The 19,816-nt window shown below is 43.3% G+C and overlaps 2 protein-coding genes across 3 annotated transcripts in view; one reads left to right on the top strand and one right to left on the bottom strand.

Annotated features, from left to right (window-relative positions):
- Positions 1–13,855, bottom strand: part of Hspbap1 (HSPB1 associated protein 1) — a 51,201-nt gene extending 37,346 nt beyond the window's left edge. For both annotated transcript variants that reach the window (XM_041673081.1, XM_041673082.1), the window contains exon 1: positions 13,726–13,855. In XM_041673081.1, coding sequence (XP_041529015.1) covers positions 13,726–13,789 — 64 coding nt within the window. In that variant the 5' untranslated portion in view covers positions 13,790–13,855. The remainder of the gene's footprint in view (positions 1–13,725) is intronic.
- An 893-nt stretch (positions 13,856–14,748) lies between these two features.
- Positions 14,749–19,816, top strand: part of Slc49a4 (solute carrier family 49 member 4) — a 71,053-nt gene continuing 65,985 nt past the window's right edge. Inside the window, exon 1 of the mRNA XM_041673191.1 lies at positions 14,749–15,386. Coding sequence (XP_041529125.1) covers positions 15,044–15,386 — 343 coding nt within the window. The 5' untranslated portion in view covers positions 14,749–15,043. The remainder of the gene's footprint in view (positions 15,387–19,816) is intronic.

The following is a 19,816-nucleotide window of genomic DNA, read 5'->3' as shown; positions in this document are numbered from 1 at the left end:
AAGATAACTGGGACTTAACAAGTCTGCTTATCCAGATTTCTCAGTGTTGATTGCCAGTTCTGGCTCTAAGAATGACTTCCTTTTTCCTTCCTTTCCCTTGGAACAGGAGATACCTCTCCAATGAAATCTGACTTCTGGTTTTAGGAAGAGAAAGGAAAGCAAGGTCCTTTCTTGTACCTACTGTTTTCCAAACGCCTTTAACCTAAAACAATCAATATGCCAAAGTAGCATGTTTTCATGCCCCACAATATTAAAAGACAAAAGAGTTGGGGTGTCTATCGAGGTAGACTGCTTCCTGAGTATGAGGTAGACCCTGGGCTCAGTGCTCAACATTGGAAAAAGGAAGATCCCAGCACCAAGGAGGCAGATGCAGAAGGATCTCTGTAAGTTCCAGGCCAGCTGAGACTGCATAGTGAGACCTTTCTCAAACAACAACAAAAACAACAATAAAAAAATATATTTATACTCTAAACTTATTCACATACATAAGAACCATGCTTTGGAAAATAATTGGTAAAATGAAGCCTAAGTCTCAACCATCTATTATCTCAATAACTCAACTCATAGTATAGAAATTACTCAAAAAAATAATCATATGCATATGTGTTATATATCATGCACAATACACACAAATTAATACCACAGCACAGCAGCTAAAACTGTGGATACTTAATGTTCCCCAAATACTTAACTAAATTATAACACAGCAACTATATGGCATATCACACATAGTAAAAATGAAAATGAGAGCTGGGTGGAAAGTATGAGGATGGAAGTGGTTATTGAAGTGACACGCCGTTCTTAAAAGTCACATGAGAAACGTGCAAACGGTGTCGGTGAGGAAGGCAGGGGTGGTAGGCTGCAGAAATACTAACAGTATCGAAGACCATTTCAACCGGAGACGTGGAGTGGGCGAAGGTGCAGCCAGAAGGCAGACTGGGGCTTCTAGACGGGTGACGGGCTACAAAGAGAAGCCATATGCAGCCATTTGCTTTGGTGTGAAGATGAAGAATATGAGTTTGAACATCATCATAATATCATGTATTTACAGTGTCCATCTGCTCCTCTAAGAAGTATGTGAAGCACAGAGAAGATACTTTATTTCCATAATCAAAGGATAAAATGGAAACCCAGATGTCAAATAAACTCACCAATGACAAACTAATCAGGTCTGATTTGAAAGTGTAATGTTCTTCACACTGCACAATCCTACTTCCAGAGAGGGAGTAAGAGGGAGGCACAGAGGAGGGAGGAGGGAGAGTGTGTGTCAGAGTCCTGGTTTGGTTTCTATCACCGTAATAAACACCATGTCCAAAAGCAACTTGGGGAGGAAAGGGTTTATTTTGCTTACCTAGCTCATCCTTGAGGAAAGTCAGGCCTAGAACTCAAGACAGGAACCTGGAAGAAGGAAATGACGCAGAGGCCATGGGGGAGTGCTGCTTACTGGCTTGCTCAGTCTACTTTCTTATACGACCAAGGACCACCTGCCCAGGGGTAGCACAGCCCACAGCAGGTTAGGCCTTCCCACACATCAGTCATTAACCAAAAACACCCTACAGATTTGCCTACAGGTCAGACTGGCAGAGCATTCTCTCAACTGAGGCTCCCTCTTTTCTGATGACCCTAGCTTGTGTCAGACTAACCAAAAAAAAAAAAAAGCCAGCACAGAGATGACCTGAAAAGATACAGGTCTAGGAAATCTCAAGATCAATCCACAGGCATCAACCCGTGCATATTTTGGGGAGACAGGAATATTTGGGAAAACACGGGGGGCATGTTACATCTGCAGTAGAGATTACTAGCCGTCTGCCTACCCAGCACCCTGAAGTTTTAATTTTCCTCTTCAGTACTGGGCATTGGAGGCAGGTCATCTTGGGCTCAGGTAAGCTCTCTAGCACTGAGCTGTATCGCCACCCCCTTTCTTCCTTATCAACAGAACTCTGCAGGAGGAGCAAGAGCTAAAAGTTCTCTTAGACTCCTTTGCAGACAGGAGTGGACAAAGATTTATACACGTGTGTGCACATGCGCATGTGTGAGTGAATTTACAAATGTGCATTTGTATTTATGTATCAATAGATATGCAAGTTCCTGAGTCAGCATTTCGGCCATATTCTCCCTTCTTTCCTGGACAACAGAAAAGCAGACTCAGCTGAGAAACAGAAGGAAACTGTAAACTTTGCCAAAAGGACGCAGAATGTTCACCTTCGTCCCACCTCACCAGCGCCAGCTTACTCCTACACCCTTAATTGCTTTCTTTTTCAATAATTTAACTTTATTTTACGTGTGTTGGTATGAAGGTGTCAAATCCCCTAGAACTGGAGTTATAGACAGTTGTGAGCTGCCATGCAGGTGCTGGGAATTGAACCTGGGTCCTCTGGAAGAGCAATCAGTGCTCTTAACCACTGAGCCAAGTCTCCAGTCCCCTCTAATGGTTTTTGTATGAAAATAAACCTTCCCAGTCAAAACTCGATTGTTATTAATGGTTCTTAACTGAGAAACACCTTGCTGTCTCAGGCAAGGACACTTTCAGAGACAGCCTTTCTCCCCCTTTGTAATGCTTTGTGGCTTAGACTGGATAAATCACGGCTGGTCTGACTCACCGTAGCATTTCTCAGTTCCAATGTGGTAAAACATTCAACCTTTGAACACTTCGCTCCCAGAACTTTAAAGGGCAAAGACAATCAGACGTATTGGTACTTCCGGGGTAGGAATGGCCTCACTTACTCCCTTTTCTCTCAGGCCAGAGCCAACAGAATGCAGAGCTTTGAATGCACCCTCACCAAACAGTTCTTACTCATGGGGGGCAGCACCCCCGGCTCCCCTTCTACAAATACAGAGCCAAGCATTACTAACACATGAGTGCTGTTTGGACAAAACAGCTTTAAAGAAATTATTTTTCTCTACATGCTGGAGTTTTTTTTAATGCCTTTACTGTTACGATCTAACAAGCCAGACACCCCGAGTCTACTTAACGGAAGAGCACCCAAGCCAAAGTTTGCTGAGAAAGCAGCTGGCCTAGTGACGGGCATACATGACAAACATCTGCCAAGTGAAACAGAAGTGCTATTAAACGTGTTTTAAAAAAAGCAATCAGATGGTTACCGTAATAGAAAAGTAGTGCCTATCACAGAATTTCAGGCTCATAGTGAAATAACAGTCAGTTGGTTATGAGATAAAACTCATTTGGCTTCTGGTAGTTTAATCAACAATGAACTGGGCCATTAAATTAGCAAGCTTAAGTTTCAAGATTTCCTTTAAAGAAGGATGTAAGGCTACATCCTATTAATTAAATAGCCTAGGGATAAACCCCACTGTTACACGCCAGGAATATGTGCAAAGAGCTGTAAAGATTCTGAAGCAACCTCAACAAGCTTTGGAGGATAAATGTACTTAGGTCCAGACTTGCAAGCACGGATTTCTAACGAGAAGGTTTAGAAACTGCTTGGAAGAACCACCACTGATCCAGATGTTGCATGATCACTTATTCTCCCATCAAACATTGCGTACTCCATAAAGCAACAACAAAGAAGAGAGAAAAAGCCAGTACATTTAATCTATTTGTTACAGTCTGGTTACTATAATTCCTTGGGGACAGCTGACACATCATAGAAGAGTGAACTGCCCTTTTCAGTAATAATAATAGTAATAATGATAAACCACACAAAGCATGAAAATATTTTGAAATCTAATTTCTCTGAATTTCCTAGTTATCTGCTTTAGTAATTAGTATCGGACTTGGATTTGTATCTAAAATTTAGAATAAGATGAGACTAAAGAACACTTATCACATTTTCAGAAATTCTCCAAAAAGCACTGATAGACTATAACAAAGACCCTGAAATAAAAATAATTTGTCTCTCACATCAGAAAATATAAAAGAAAAATAAATAATAAAAAATGTGCAGAGGGTGTCATAAAAGTTACAATACAAAACCCCCAGAGTAACAACAGGATTTAAAATAACAATAAAACCCCAGCATGGGGAGATTTCTGAAATACAGACATGTATGGCAGTCTCTCCAATCTGACAACCATGACACACATGTGTGAAATTTAAGCCATTAGAATGGTAGCTATTAGGACAAACAGCAATGATCATTTGGCCCAGATCTAAAAACCAGACAGAATCCCATCTAACCAGAAGACAAATTCCAGCACTGGGAGCTGAGGTGGGATGACTATGCACTCTCTAAAGGCTTGGGCTACGCAATGAGACCCTGGCTAAAAACGAAGCAAACTAGACACTAGATAGTAGTAAAGAGAGACGAGGAAACTTATTCAAAGATATGCTCTCATTTTGTAGGCATTACTTTGAAATGTCAGTAAAAACTAAGAAAGTTCTTCTAAAAAGCTAACAAATAAAGTGGGCGGTGGTGGCGCATGCCTTTAATCCCAGCACTGGGGAGGCAGAGGCAGGTGGATCTCTGTGAGTTCAAGGCCAACCTAGTCTACAAAGCAAGTTCCAGCACAGCCAGTACTGGTTATAACCCGAGAAATCATATCTCAAAAAAGAAAAAAAGAAAAAGCTAACATAATGCTTGAGTAAAATGATCAGTAGGCGCTAGGTGTGGTGGTGCACACCTTTAATCCCGTACTCGCGAGGCAGAAGTAAAATGATCAGTAGGGGCCAGGTGTGGTGGTGACACCTTTAATCTCATACTCAAGAGGCAGAAGCAGGCAGCCTGGCCTACACAATGGAGTTCCAGACCAGCCAGGGATCTATTGAGAGACTGGATCTTGAACAACAAAAACAGGAATATCAATAGGCATAAATCTTGGGGATTTCAAGGATTCAAGAAAGACCACACTTTAAGGTTGAGGCGGTTATGACTTAACCATAACATTGCCCAGTGGCCCTTCAGATTCTTTTGACATTACACTTGTAACTCGCCCAGCTGACCAGAAACTTTGCTGCCTTCTCAAATGTTGGCTTCTAACAGGCTAGGGAGATTGTTCAGCAGGTAAAGTGCTTGGCAGGCAAGTGTGAGGATCAGAGTTCAGATCCCCAGAAGCCACATAAAGCATCCCAGCACAGAGCAGCAGGGACAGGGAACCCCAGAGCAGGCTGGCTGATCTAACAAGTTCTGTGTTCAACCTGTCTCAAAAGGAAAGATGAGAGGTCCCTGGAGGAAGAGCCCAGAAGCATCTCCAGACCCCACTACGCATGTGTGCTTTCACACCCACACGAATGTGAACAAGCACATGCATACACACGTACAACACACACACACATCTAAAAAATTGGCTTAAAAATAAAACTTACAAATTTAAAAATAATACTGGTTTTAAACTTAAAACAAGAAAAAGTAACTGCATTTTAAATCAGGCTGACACACTGAAAGAATAGGATCTCAAAGACAAATGCTTAGTATCTTTAAAATGTTTACAAAAATATTGTGATCTGACTCCAGATGCTTTTAAGTAAATTTTCTACAACTAAAGTAAACTGGTTATTTTGCTTTGCCATTTTTTAAAAATTAAAGATAGTCAATAGTAAGACTGCAAAGAGACATTCACACCCAAGCTTCCAGCAACACCATTGTTAACAGCTAAGTGGGGGAGCCACCCTGACGCCCACTACTGAGTGTGCTATTTAGCCTGAAGAAAGATGAAAGACAACACTAATTGAAACAAGCTGCCACAAAGCTACTCTGCTATGTGATTCCCCCTACAGGAGTGCTGAAAGCGGTCAAATTTACAAACCTTTTCAACAGTGCTCCATTAAGCATAACCAGAAACAGTCTCAAAACAGGATCAGCTCCAGTGTCACGCTCACCTCACTGGCACAGGGCCACCCCCCCACCCCCACCCCCCCACCCCCTGACCCCCGGCACCGGGCCACTCCCCCCCCCCCCGCATCCCCCCCACCGGGCCACTCTCCACACTGGGCCACTCCCTGCACGGGGCCACCCCCTGCACCTGGCCACTTCACCTGGTCAGCTGCTCTCTAACTACCCCAACCTCTGTGGGCGACCAGCTTCAATGAGGATACCACTTGCCAGGATAGGGGCTGAGGATTAGAAAAGTTAGTAAAGAGCTTGGAGACTCGAAAAAAATAAAACAGAAACATAGGATAGTATCGGGAGGTAGTTCCAGTGAATACTGAAATGATGTGGGAGTGTCATATATCAATCTGTTGATTTCATTGGTTAAGCAATAAAGAAACTGCTTGGCCCTCATAGGTTAAAACATAGGTGGGAGGAGTAAACAGAACAGAAGGCTGGGAGAAAGAAGCTAAGTCAGTGAGTCACCATGTGGTTGCTGGGAATTGAACTCAGGACCTCTGGAAGAGCAGCCAGTGCTCTTAACCTCTGAGGAAGTAAACAGAACAGAAGGGTGGGAGGAAGAAGCTGAGTCGGTGAGTCACCATGATTCTCCCACCCCAGGCAGACGCAGGTTAAGATCATTCCTGGTAAGCCAGCTCGTGGGTTACAGCAGATTATTAGAAATGGGCTAGTCCAGGTGCGAGAGCTAGCCTAGAAGAGGCTAGATAGAAATGGGCCAAGCGGTGTTTAAAAGAATACAGTTTCCGTGTAATTATTTTGGGTAAAGCTAGCAGTGGGGGTGGCCGGGTGCCAGGGATGCAGCCCGCCGCTCCAACTACAACACTGAAATGCCCTGTGTTTAATTTTCCATACACTTTTATACCCCAATACATCAGGGAGAAGACAAAAGATGCTTTAACTGATACAAAGGACAACTAGATCAGTTATCTGCTTCAATACTTTAAGCCATCAAGCCATTAATTCACGAGAAAAGCATTCTGTTCTTTAAGCAGTGAGCCTACCCTAGACCAAGTATCTTGAAGGCAGACTCTCCCTAGGTCAAACCTCTTAATTCAAATAAGGAGCAGAATTCTCTGCCCTTTGGTCAGGGTGGAGTAGCTTTACCTGTCTAGGTCTTTACCTGTCTTAACACCCAAAACACAAAGCAACCACATCCTGGGTCAGGGTGTTAGCTGCACTTGTCAACAACTTTGAACAAGCTAAGACTCTCTGACCTTCAGACAAGGTGGAAATAGGCTCACATTTTTGGGCTTCCACAGACATTCCGGCAACCATTCCAAGCTTTAACTCTCAGTGCCCCAGAACCTTCTCCATATCCTCATTTCTGTGGAGTTTTGCTGTTTTTCTGAGAAGCCTGAAACTCATGACTTCCCCCCTTCATCACTTCAACATTTATATTTTCACTCTGCATTTTCTCTGGATGCCACAGACATCTCCTTTTCTTTTGCATCCTCCCACCACATCCATGAAAACTGAAAGTTGCTCACATACTGTGAGAACAAAGGCTTGAGTTAAATGAAACATTAAAGGTTAACAAGGCCAGGTCTGAAGGGCTGAGGAAGACAATTAAAGGTGCCTGGAACTGGCTCTGAGTTAGCCAAGCAGAGTGACACCAGCCCTTCCTTCCCAAGCCCTTGAGGGACATATGTGTGACATCATTGTCCTTTCTTAGATTCTCACTTCTCACGCAGCTAACTGTAACAGACTAAACTTTAAGTGAGGGTGTCTTCTAACAAGGAGCCCCCACCTATTTCAGTGAAGAGACAGCAGACCATCCCATAAACAAGTAGTTAACTTAGAACACCATGACCAAAGAGCAAGTTGGAGATGCAAGGGTTTATGTGAATTACACTTCCAGATCATAGTCAATCACTGAAGAAAGTCAGAACAGGAACTCAGGCAAGGTTGGAACCTGGAGGCAGGAGCTGGTGCAGAGGCCATGGTGGAGTGCTGCTTACTGGCTTCCTGTCCCATGGCTTGCGGCTTGCTCAGTCTCCTTTCCTATCACACCCAGGACCACCAGCCCAGGGATGTCACTACCCACCATGGGCTGAACCCTCCCCCACTGGTCACTAATTGAGAAAATGCCTTTACAGCTGGATCTCATGGAAGCATTTCCTCGACTGGGGCTCCTTCCTCTCTAATGGCCCTAGCTTGTGTCACGTTGACACAAATCCAGTCAGTACACTTGCTGTTAGCAATAAAAATGGCTATTATTTTTAGATATCTAATTCCTGCCAGACACTACAGGCTAGGTTAGCTACAAGTAGTATCTTTAATTTTCGCAATAATTGTACATTCCATAAAAGAGGGAACTGACACCCTGAGGGATGAAGTACCTCATCCTCCTATCTTTCTCCCTCTAATTCATCCCGCATCCTCCAGGCAGAGACATCTTTCTAAACTTAAATCTGATCATATTATACCCATAATTAAACCTCTTCAAAACTTATCATTATTTTTTGTTTTGTTTTGTTTTTTCAAGACAGGCTTTCTTTGCTTAACAGTCTTGGCTGTCCTAGAACTTCCTTTGTAGCCCAAGTTGGTTTTGAACTCACAGAGATCCACCTGCCTCTGCCTCCCAAGTGTTGGAATTAAAGGCACGCGCCACCACTGTCCTGCGCTCACCATTACTTTTTTTACAGTCCAGGTAACTGGGCATAAAGTAACCCTCATTATTCCTCTTTCCTCAACATCTCTCACACCAGCATCTTTTAACCCTTGACCATGTCCTGCTTCTTCTCCTCTTACCTCTAGACTCGGCACAGCACTTGTTTTAATTATAAATTTAAAAATTATTAGTATGCATGTGGGCATGCCTAGGCCACAGCTCACGTGTGAAGGTCAGGGGACAACTCTGTGGTATCAAGTCTCTCTTTCCACCTTTACATGGGCTCTGTGGGTCAAACTTGGGCTGCCAGGCATGCATGGCAAGCACCTTACCCACTTAACCATCTCACTGGCTCCTTTTGATTTTGGGTTTTTTTTTTTCATTGTGGCAGGGTTTATGTAGTCTGACCTCAACATGGCAAAGGATGATCAATTATTGATCAAAAACGTGCTGAAGGTTGCAGAATTTCATTAAAAAAAAAACATCATGACAATAGCAAAGCTTTAAAAAAAAAAGCCTTTTCCATAGTGTGGCAACAAATCAAGGAAATTATAAGGAAATGTCCTACCTGTTCTTTATACAACTGAACATTACTACCTACAGGAAGTAACCCAAAGGGCACTCAAAGAAATGAAATCTGGTACATGGATGTGTTCCACTTAGAAGGACTTGGAAAACTAAAATATGTACACCACATCATTGATACCTATTCAGGTTTTCAATGGGCAATTGCTTTGCGTTCAGAAAAGGCTGATTTGATAGTCACACATTTGCTAGAAGTTATGGTCATGATGGGTATATCTGTACAAATAAAGACAGACAATGCTCTAGCATATGTTGCTAAGAAAATGAAAGGTTTTTGCTTATAATAATATAAAGCATATTATAGATATACCACACAACCCTACAAGAAAGGCAGTTATAAAAAAATCAAATCAAACTCTAAAGGCTATGTTAAATAAACAGAAAGGGATGAATAGAAATAGATTGCATAAAGCTTTATTAACTTTGCATTTTCTAAATGCTCATGAGAAAGGAACACAGCAGAGAGACATTGGATAATAGAAAAAACTACAGAATTAAATCAGCCAATATACTTTAAAGATGTACGGACCTCAGAATGGAAACCAGGAATGTGTTACATTGGGAAAAGGGTTTTGCTTTGTTTCCACAGGAGAAGAAAAGCTATGGATACCCTCAAAATTGATAAAGATTCGATTTGAACAAGAGACACCTCTTAATTAGAAAAAGTGATAGCTCATCAAACAGCATGGTCGTTTAATCTAAACTAACCTATAAAACTAACAAATGTAGCCTTGGGAGGTGGTGGCACACACTTTTAATTCCAGCACTTGGGAGGCAGTTAGACAGATCTCTGGTCCACAGAGGGAGTTCCAGTACAGGCTAGAAAGCTACACAGAGAAACCTTGTCTGGATAATAAATAGATAAAAAAATAAATAACTGAAGAGAAAACAAATATAAAATACTTTATAGGGCTAGAGAGATGACTTGGTGGTTAAGAGCACTGGTTGCTCTTCCAGAGGACATGGGTTCAATCCATAGCACGCAAATGGCAGCTTACAGCTGTCTGTAGCTACAGGTCCAGGGGATTTTACACCTTCACACCAATGCACATGAAATAAATTCAAGTAAATTTATATCTTAAAAAATTACGAAATGCTTTTAATTTGATCGGATATAACTTGCCAAAAGAGAAACTCCTCAAAATTAGGGTTGGGGAATGGTTTTATTTCTGTCTTTTCAGGAGATTAAATAAGGAATCTGAAGACCACTGGACAAAAGAGACATCTGAAGAAAAAGAAATCATCCAGAAAAAAATGTCTCAAGAGTAAATTGGCCTATTGGTATATCATATTTCCAACAGGATAAAATTTCATAAATCCTCCCAAATGTTTGTTTCTGCTGGTCTCTACAGACATATAATGCAAATAGTCTTTTTGTAGTCCCAGTCTAGTTAAAGACTAAAGTTGGCTTTGGAGTTGAGAGTGTGGCTCTCTTCTTCTCTAAACCCAAGCATGTTTATTAAAGTGAAATCCAAAATCTCTGTCTCATGTCAGAAGAGCCACCTGATATGGGACAGAAGAAAAACAAAAATTTAAGGACTATTTTATTGCTATTAATCTCATTATCTTTTGGTCTTATATTGTCTCTTTGTTTTTCTTAGTGTATAAATTTTATAAATTTTAATACATATTCTAAACTTTTTGTCATATTAATGGTCATATAGAGAACTAATTCTAGAAAAAGGTTTCATCTACCTTCCTGTACATGATTTCAGGTTTGAGTCTCTATCAGTTTTCTGCAGTGAACCATAAACATGCCTAACAGTGACCTTTTAAGTTTCTAAAAGGAGGATGAGGTCCCACAAAGATTCCTCCAGTACTGTAATACCACTAAGCTGAAAAACACCACCTAAAGATTGTCTTTGGACTACAAACTGATCAGAACAATTTCAAGGTTGCTATGCTCAGAACAATTTCAAAGTTGCTAATTGAGATTTTAGAATGTTCTAATAACATAGGCTCTTTTTTTTTTATGACAATGAGACATGTCTGCTCATGGCAGCACCAATCTATTTCAGAGAAGATAATGGGTATCCACAGAGAGTTCACCTTCTATGTGGCAAAAGTAAGGCACTAGGCAAGAAAGTGCTCTTGCCTTGACTGCAGACACAAAAGAAAGTGACTGCCAAACACTGTCAAGACAAGGAGGGAAAGCCCTTCGGAATATCCTGCTTCACAAAAAGTCTGTTGGATATCCTAGGCCTCATGTTTTTCCTTCCCCCCTCCCCGTCCAAGGGCAAGTGGAAGTTGTAATGTGCCAGTTAGATTACCAGGTTTCTGAACAATGGAGCCTAACTCTGGCTAGTTAGAGAGAAAGACTTTATCGAAAGGACATTGACTAGTTCATAAAGATGATGGAAAAGCTGAAGAATGAGGTTTGGACATGGATAAGGATTAAAAGGGTCGATTACTGAATCTACTCTGAAAAGAAAAAGGGGAGGATAAAGATATAAGATAAAAAGTTAGATTATTGAATCTACTTTTAAAAAGCAACTACTAGTTCTAAATGTTTTTCATTGGATTAGACATTTATATATTGTATACAAATTTTGATACAAATTTGAGATTAATTTTGTTAGAATATACTATAGATATATGTTGATTGTATATAGTTTTACTATGTCAGAATTAAAACCTTTCCTTTTTACTTAGACAAAAAGGGAGGAATGTTGTGGTATATTTTTACACCGTGTGAAGATGTATTGCTATATTTGATGTAATAAAGAGTTGAATTGCCAATAGCTAGAATTTCCAGGAATGAGAGAAAGAGGAGGAGGAATCTAGGCACAAGGATTACTCCAACGAGATGCTAGGTAAACACTGAAGAGGTCAGACATATGGTACAGAGTAGAGATAACCAAGCCACGTGGGGAAAAGTAGAGTAATAAAAGCCAGTTACATTATAAGAGCTAGTGGGACAAGCCTAAGTCAACGGTCAAATGTCATAATTGATATGTCTCTGTGTCATTATTTGTGGGCTGGCAGTTCCAATGAGAAAGTCTGCTACAGCATAGTGAACAGGCAACCTACAGAAAGGGTGAAAATATTTTCTGGCTATACTTTAGTTCAGAGGTTAATATCTAAAATAGATATGACCTACAAAAGTATACACACACACACACACACACACCCTACCACCACCACCAACAACATCATCATCACAAAAATTGGCCAATGAATTGAAGAACAGACAATTCTCAAAATAAACAAAAATGGCCCATTAATATTGTATAAAGTATTCAATAACCTTAGCCATCAGAGGAATGGAAATTATAATCATTCTGAGATTCCATCTCTCCCCAGTCAGAATGGCTAGTATCAAGAAAACCAAGGACAACAAACATTGCTGAGACTGTGGGGAAGAGGAACCTCATTCACTGCTGGTAAGGGTGTCCACTGGGGCAGCCATTTGAAAATCTACGTGGAGAAGCCGGGCGATAGGGGCGCATGCCTTTAATCCCAGCACTCGGGAGGCAGAGGCAGGCGGATCTCTGTGAGTTCGAGACCAGCCTGGTCTACAGAGCTAGTTCCAGGACAGGTTCCAAAGCCACAGAGAAACCCTGTCTCGAAAAACAAACAAAAAGAAAGAAAGAAAGAAAGAAAGAAAACCTACGTGGAGGCTTCTCAAAATTCCAACACAGAATTACTGATGATCCTTCTGGACCACTCCTGGACACAAAGAACTCTATCCTACTACAGGGTTGGGTTGCACATCTAGGTTCAATGCTGTTCTGTTCACAACAGCAAATAATTGGAATCAGGCTAGATGCCCATGAACTGATGACTCTTTGTGTCTCTGTGTGTGTCTCTGTGTGTGTGTGTGTGTGTGTGTGTGTGTGTGTATGATTCTATTCAGACACAAAGAAAAACAATTATGAAAATGGATGAAACTTGGTATTAGATACAGATCTTAACTTCTAATAATAAGAGGAGTGTGAACAGAAGCCAGAGAACTAGAAGGGGTACACAAGGGAGGGCATCCGGGGAGAGAAGTGTGGAGGCCAGTAGAACAGGTACGATGTGAGAAGACAGGGGGATACAGGGATGCATGGCTGCAAACTACGATGGAGAAGAAGCTGGGAGATGGGTGAAATAAGTATGATGAACGGGAGAATCAACTAAAGTCAAGTATGTACAAAAATGCCATAAGAAAGCCCATTACATTTTATGGCTAATTAAAAATTTTAGTTTAATTAAAGAATGAATAAACAGAAGAGATAATGCTTAGAGACATCAACAGACCGCAAACCAAAGATTTTATTTTATTATTTTTTGTAGGCATGGTTTGGAGCTTAGATTTTATTCTAGGTTCCAAGAACAACAAAGAATTTTCAATAAGGAAGTGTCACTTTTGCTGATGGTGTCCAGAATTCTAGGAGAAACATAAAATACAGGACACATATGAGGAAGATAAACTAGTGGTTAAGGTAAACAAACTAAAGACTGATTTGGGGCTGGAGAAATGGATTGGCAAGTAACAACACCGGTGCACAAGTCCGGCGAACTCCACAGAACCCTACATAAGAAGTTATGGTTGCACACACATCTGTAATCCCAACATTTTATCCTGGAGATGAGGAGAGACAGAGACAGGAGAATCACCTCAAAGCGCCCCCAAAGGCCGACCTAGCCTGGAGTACTCAGATCAACTTCTTACTCTTTCTTCTCGGCCTAACGCACGGCGGGGGAGACTTGGGATAGACTTGTCGCCAAGGCATTCGGGAGTCCCTGACCCGCACCTACCTTCCTCCGCCACAGTTATAGCGGCCTGGGTACCAGGTGCGCGCCCCTCGCAGTCTGTTGCCATGGATACCGCGCCAAGGATGGAGCTAGCACCGGGTCAGATGTGCCTGCTGCCGGGATCTGCTCCACACAGGAAGGATTCTCCGCCTCCGCCGGAACCGGCACTCCAGGGGTCACGTGACCACACTGGGCGTGTCCACGCCCGTTTGTTTTGCTCTGAGGAGACTGAAAGCTGCGGAGCACGTGGCCTGGGCCGTGGTGCCTCCTTCTCCAGCCCTTGGTTTTGTTTCTGCTTCGATCCTCTCTCTCTCTAGGCGGATCCTACTTTTCCGCCCTGGTTTTCCTTCACTCACTGGGACTCACAATTGAGGGGTACACGGAGCAGGTTTGCCTGCTCCTCTCCGTTGGCCACCCCAGCTGGTTTTCGTGACTGCCTGGAAAGATGAACCTCAGGCTGTGTCTCTTGAAGGCGTTCCCTGTGACTCATTTCCCGAACCAGATTTGCAATTCATTTGGCTGTAGTTTTCAAGGACACGGACGGCTGTCAGTGTTGTGGATTTGTGTAGCAGAACCAACAAATGTGTATTTGATCAAAGGATGCACAAACACCCCTCCCTCCATCTTCTGCTGTTTATTTAGTCTGGTTAATACCATAACGCGAGGTAGATCTATATCACTGTCTCCCAACCTTAACATAATCCGTATTGTTTACCCTTTTGCGTGACAAACAAAATGGGTAGAAAGACTCAGGTAAGAATGAAAATTGGCTAGTTTATAATCTCATTGGATACTTAAAAGACACACGAGACAAAATCCAAAGGTCTGCATGACACAATACCAAGACCTTCCTATACCTCAATAGCCTGCCCTCTATCATTTCTGCAGAAAGAACCCCAATAAAAACAAAATTAAGCCTAATATAGAAGCAAACATTGGGATAAGTGACCCGAGGTCAGCGAGTTGTTTATTGGGCACGTGATGTAAACTTGGGCACTTCCTCCCGCAACCCGCCAGTGACTGGCTCAGCCTTTCCTGCTCCAGCCTCCCTGTCGGCCGCTCCCCTCCACTCTTTCCTTTCTTAGGGTCGCATCAGGCGATCCCCTCTTCTCCCCCAGGTCGTTCCAGCGCTCCCAGCGAGCAGGGTGGACCCTGCCTCGCCTCCTCCCCTCGGGCTCGGGCGGCGCAGGCGCAGCAGACGCGGCCGGGAGGCCGAGGACCAGAGAGTCTCCGGCTCCGGCTCCACCCGCGCAGTCAGCGCCCGGCTGGCTAGTCTGCGGCCACCGGGACGCGTCGGGCAGGGTCGGCGGGCGGTGTCGCCATGGGCTCGGGCTGGAGCAGCGAGGAGGAGGAGAGGCAGCCGCTGCTGGGGCCGGGGCTCGGGCCTGCTCCGGGGGCTGCGCGCAGGGGCCGGGAGGCGGCGACGGTCCTGCCAGCGGCTGGCCCGGGCCCCGGGCGAGTGTACGGGCGCCGCTGGCTGGTGCTGCTGCTCTTCTCGCTGATGGCGTTCGCACAGGGCCTGGTCTGGAACACCTGGGGCCCCATCCAGAACTCGGCGCGCCAGGCCTATGGCTTCTCCAGCTGGGACATCGCGCTGCTGGTACTGTGGGGGCCCATTGGCTTCCTGCCCTGCTTCGCTTTCATGTGGCTGATGGACAAGAGAGGTAAGGGGTCCGGGACGCCTGCGGGCGTGTCCCCTCTCCGGGAACCGTCGCCTGCCAAGATCCCGGCCTGCCTGTGCCTCCCGACTTGGTTTAGGGGTTGTGTGAGGTGACCCAGTGTCGCTGGCATCGCATCCGTAACTCTGGAACCCTCTGTCCCCAAAGCGACAAATAAGGAGGATGCTTTCCAAGTATTAATGGGTTTTGTTACGCCCTTTATACAACACTAGAGATTTAGACAATCACCAGATGTTGAAGTCTTTGCATAATGTGGCCCTCAGAGCGACTCAGTGCACTTGCTGTGAATATTTTTGACACCTGACAGAAGTGACTCATGCTTTGATTTCAAAGGGGTTCGGGGTGCTGAGAGTGACCGATCAGAAAAGAGACTGGTGATGCCCAGGTGTAAGGAAGCAGTGAGCTGGCGTGGTGACTCCAGCTCCGGAAGCATTGTTGGGAAACTCAGGTCTGACGCTTGGATTTCTGGAAGGTAGCTCCCCAGGTTAAAATGAGCGCGTTCGTCCAGGTGACTGTTCGGTTGCAATTTATTACTCTCAGATAAAGATCGCAGATGCAGGAAGGCTCCCTTTCAGTTCGGGACTCCAGGCGCCTCACTTTGCCCGTAGTGTGATTCTGTGAGGTGGGGAGAAGGGCAGTGAGGGAAGATTCAAGATGTTGAATTATCCCTCCTGAGTATAAGTAAACCCCCTGGAGGCTGTTGTGCAAGATTGAGACTTCTTAGGTATGTAGTCGGATAATGGTCAGAAACTGCTTTTTGTAGATTTCTGTTCAACCTTCTATGAATTTTGATGCAATAAGTTCTTGGGTTAGTTTTCAAATACCATTGTCTTAACATACAGTTCTGTTAACAAATGGCCATAAACTTAGAAAACAACAACAACAAAAACCTATTTATAACCTTATGGAAACTGGGAAGTCCAAGACTAAGAGCTAGGCAGATTGCTTGTCTGGTGAGGATCATCCATACAATGCTCTTTTCTTTCTAATCTCTCAGGGGAAATGGCTGGGGGTCTCTCTGGGGTCTCATTGATAAGGGAATTAATCCTATTTGTACAGACCCTGCCCTCACAACCTGTTAGGTCCTCAAAGCCCCACCGCTTGGTCCAATCACATTATTGGGAGTGGGGTTTTAACAGAGGAATCTGAGTGGACACAAACGTTCTGGGCAAAGTAAAAGTGGAGCATAGTTTGGTGTGGGGCTGTGCTTGTCTGGTGCGACAGAGCACTCAAACTGTTGTCAGTGGAAGAACAACATCCCACTGTGCTTGCTCCCATTCTGATGACTCCCTCACGGGAGTCCACACGGAGGAGACAGCAAAATCGATGCCTGAATATGTTCATGATCAATATGTGTTACAGCTGCTCAAAGGCGGGGGGGGGGGCAGGTTGAAGCACAGAAGAGTCCAAAGGAAAAGTACTTTGATGTGTTCCACACTAGCATTTAGTCCTGTGCATTGAGGTTTTGTTTTTTTTTTTTTTTAAGAAGATCATTTGGCAAACTGGAATGACTAAGAATCGTGTGACAAGAATGATAATGGGTGTAAAAATCATGAAATTTAGGATGAAGCTCCAAAGCCACTGAGACAGAATAAAGACTATGTGAAGATCAAGTCAACGGGTGGGAGACTGAATGTGTGTAGTTCTAAAAGGAGGAGCTACGATGTCACTGGGAGGGGAAGAATCTGCAAGCAATAAGAGGTGTGTCATGGTGGGGCGGAAGGGACTTAACTGGCTTAGGACTTCTAGGAAGAGCAGGCATGTGGGCAGAGAATTCCAAAAAGCACTTGAAGTAGAATAAGGTAGAAATGACCAATTATTAATTACTGATTTATTCAGTGACTTACTTAAAGCACTGATGATATTGTCTATTTGCCCAACAGGACTTCACTTGCTTTGTGCGACAGAATGACCTAGAGAAGTAGCTGAAACAATGGGTTGTTCCTTAACAACCTGCTGACTTCCTGATCACTTACCTAATAATCTGTCGAGTGCTGGATGGTGTGCCTTTAATTCCATCACTTGGGAAGCAGGGGCAGGTGGATCTCTGAATTCAAGGCCAGCCTGGTCTATACAGTGTGAGTTCCAAGACAGCCAGAGCTATACAGAGAAACCTTGCTTTGAAAAGCAATCAAACAAACAAAAGTCTAACTTGCTTGCCCACTCCACCTTTGTTTTTGTTTTTGTTGTTGTTGTTGTTTGGTTGATTGGTTTTGTTTTGTTTTAGTACAAAATGAGAATACAAACTGGATCTGGGTTTCAGGAGCTGCTTGGCTTCTGTCCACTGGTGACATCTTTCTTCCATCCTCATTGGTGTTGGGGTGCTTATTCCAGAACGATTCCCACAATACACTCACTGAGATGGGTTGGCCTTTGTTTGGGAGCTTTCCATTTGTCTTTAAGCTGAATTATAGCTTTTATTTGGATTCATCAATGTTTTCACTATTGTTTTTCATTTTTCATATTAAGATTCAGTTTAGTTTCTTCCAGTCTGGAATTTCTTTAGTCATTCTTTTCAAAGTTGGCCATGCTAAGAGTCATCAGAAAGCAACAAATAAGGAATTGAGGAGATGGTTCAGTGGGTAGGAGTACTTGCTGTGAATGTAAGTGGACATAAGATCAAATCCCCAAGTACCCATGTAAAAATCTGAGCATGGCCGCCAAGACAGGAGGTCTCCAAGCTCCAGCGAGCTTCAGATTCAGTGAAAGACTGTCTTCAGCAATAAGGTGGAAAGTGGTAGAGGAAGGTACCCAATGCATTGTCTGCCGCCGCTGCACCTGCAAACACCAGTGTGCACATGCCACACACACACACACACACGCACACACACACACACACACACACAGTGGAAAGTGATAGAGGAAGGCACCCAATTCATTGTCTGCCGCCGCTGCACCTGCAAACACCAATACCACACACACGCACACACAACTAAAGAAAACACTAATTTTTGACTTGTGGTCACAGAGTGAGACCTCCTCCATTCTACACAGTAGGATGTGCACACCCACTGGGTTTCATGAGTGCAAATAAGAACACAGAAGGGAGAAAATGTGGTTGTTGACACCAGATTGCTTCGGGCCACGTTTATGTTAAAGCAGAGGAGAAATCCTTAAGATACTAACTTCCTAGAAATCTCCTATTCAGAAAAAAACTGTTCTGTTTGGGGATTTATCCACTTCCTATTTAAGTTTTAATTTAGTTTTAGCATGAATGACTTTTAGGCTGGCTAATTTTTATGCCAATTTAATACAGCCCAGGGTCATCTGGAAAGCGAATCCTTCCAGAGAAAATGTCTCCAGAGGATTGGTCTGCACGCAAGCCTGTAGTACATTCTATCTATCTATCTATCTATCTATCTATCTATCTATCTATCGTGTGTGTGTGTGTGTGTGTGTGTGTGTGTATGTGTGCGCGCGCACATACCTGAGGAGTTATAGGTACTTGTGAGCTGTCTGATGTGGGTGCTAGGAATCAAACTTGGGTCCTCTGCAAGAACAATGTATGTTCTTAACTGCTGAGCCATCTCTCCAGCCCCTGTGATGCATTTTCTTCTTTGATGGTTGATGTGGGAGGTCCCAGTTCACTGTGGACAGTGCTGCCTTGAGCTAGTGGTCCTGAGTGCTATAAGAAAGCCATGAGAAGCAAGCCAGAATAGTATTCTTCCAATGGCCTCTGCTTCAGTTTCTCTCTCCAAGTTCCTGTCCTATTGAGTTCCCACCCTTCCCTCAGTGACAGAGTGATGGCATTTGACTTGAGAGTTATAAACTGAAATAAACCCTTTCCTCTCCAGGTTGTTTTTGGTCAAGGTGTTTTAACTATGTCAACTCTGTTTTATTTTGGTCTGGTGTGTTGGTTTTTAGTGTAGGAACTCAGTCCAGACAGTCCAAAGTAATAATTTTTTGCTTAACCAAACAAAATACTGTTTTGTAGTTTCTTTAAACTTTTTGTTTCCAATAGTATTTTAATGTTATTCTCTGAGTTCAGTTAATCTTGTTTTTGTGTTACAGAATGTTAGTTTTTACTCTACATACCATGAGTATGTCTGTCATCCATGGCTGTCCACATTAGAAATTACTATTCCCTTCAGAAAATAAGGTGCTTTGGGGATTATTTCAGAGTTCCAATAACTGTATATAATAAATTTAATTTGATATTTTCCATTGGTGGGAGCAATACAAAAATGAATTTAAGATCTCTCCCTTGGTCTGGAGAGTGAGTCCTAGAGTGTGAACCCCCAGCATACACTATACACACAGATAACCATCCCCCCAAATTCTCTCTTTTACACCAGTTCTCTTTTTCAGTAGGAGCAGTTACTATACTTTCATAATGTTGGTGTCCCAACTGCACCCACACACAGCAAGTTCTGCCTTTCAGTGGCTTGCTCACTGGTTTGCAGTTCTGTCTGCTT

The sequence above is a fragment of the Microtus oregoni genome, unplaced genomic scaffold (genome assembly GCF_018167655.1).
Source record: "Microtus oregoni isolate MIOR12 unplaced genomic scaffold, Mior012 000023F_ref0000262, whole genome shotgun sequence".
Taxonomy (NCBI): domain Eukaryota; kingdom Metazoa; phylum Chordata; class Mammalia; order Rodentia; family Cricetidae; genus Microtus; species Microtus oregoni.
The sequence above is the reverse complement of the archived record's forward strand: the minus strand, read 5'-3'. Positions and strand labels throughout refer to the sequence as shown.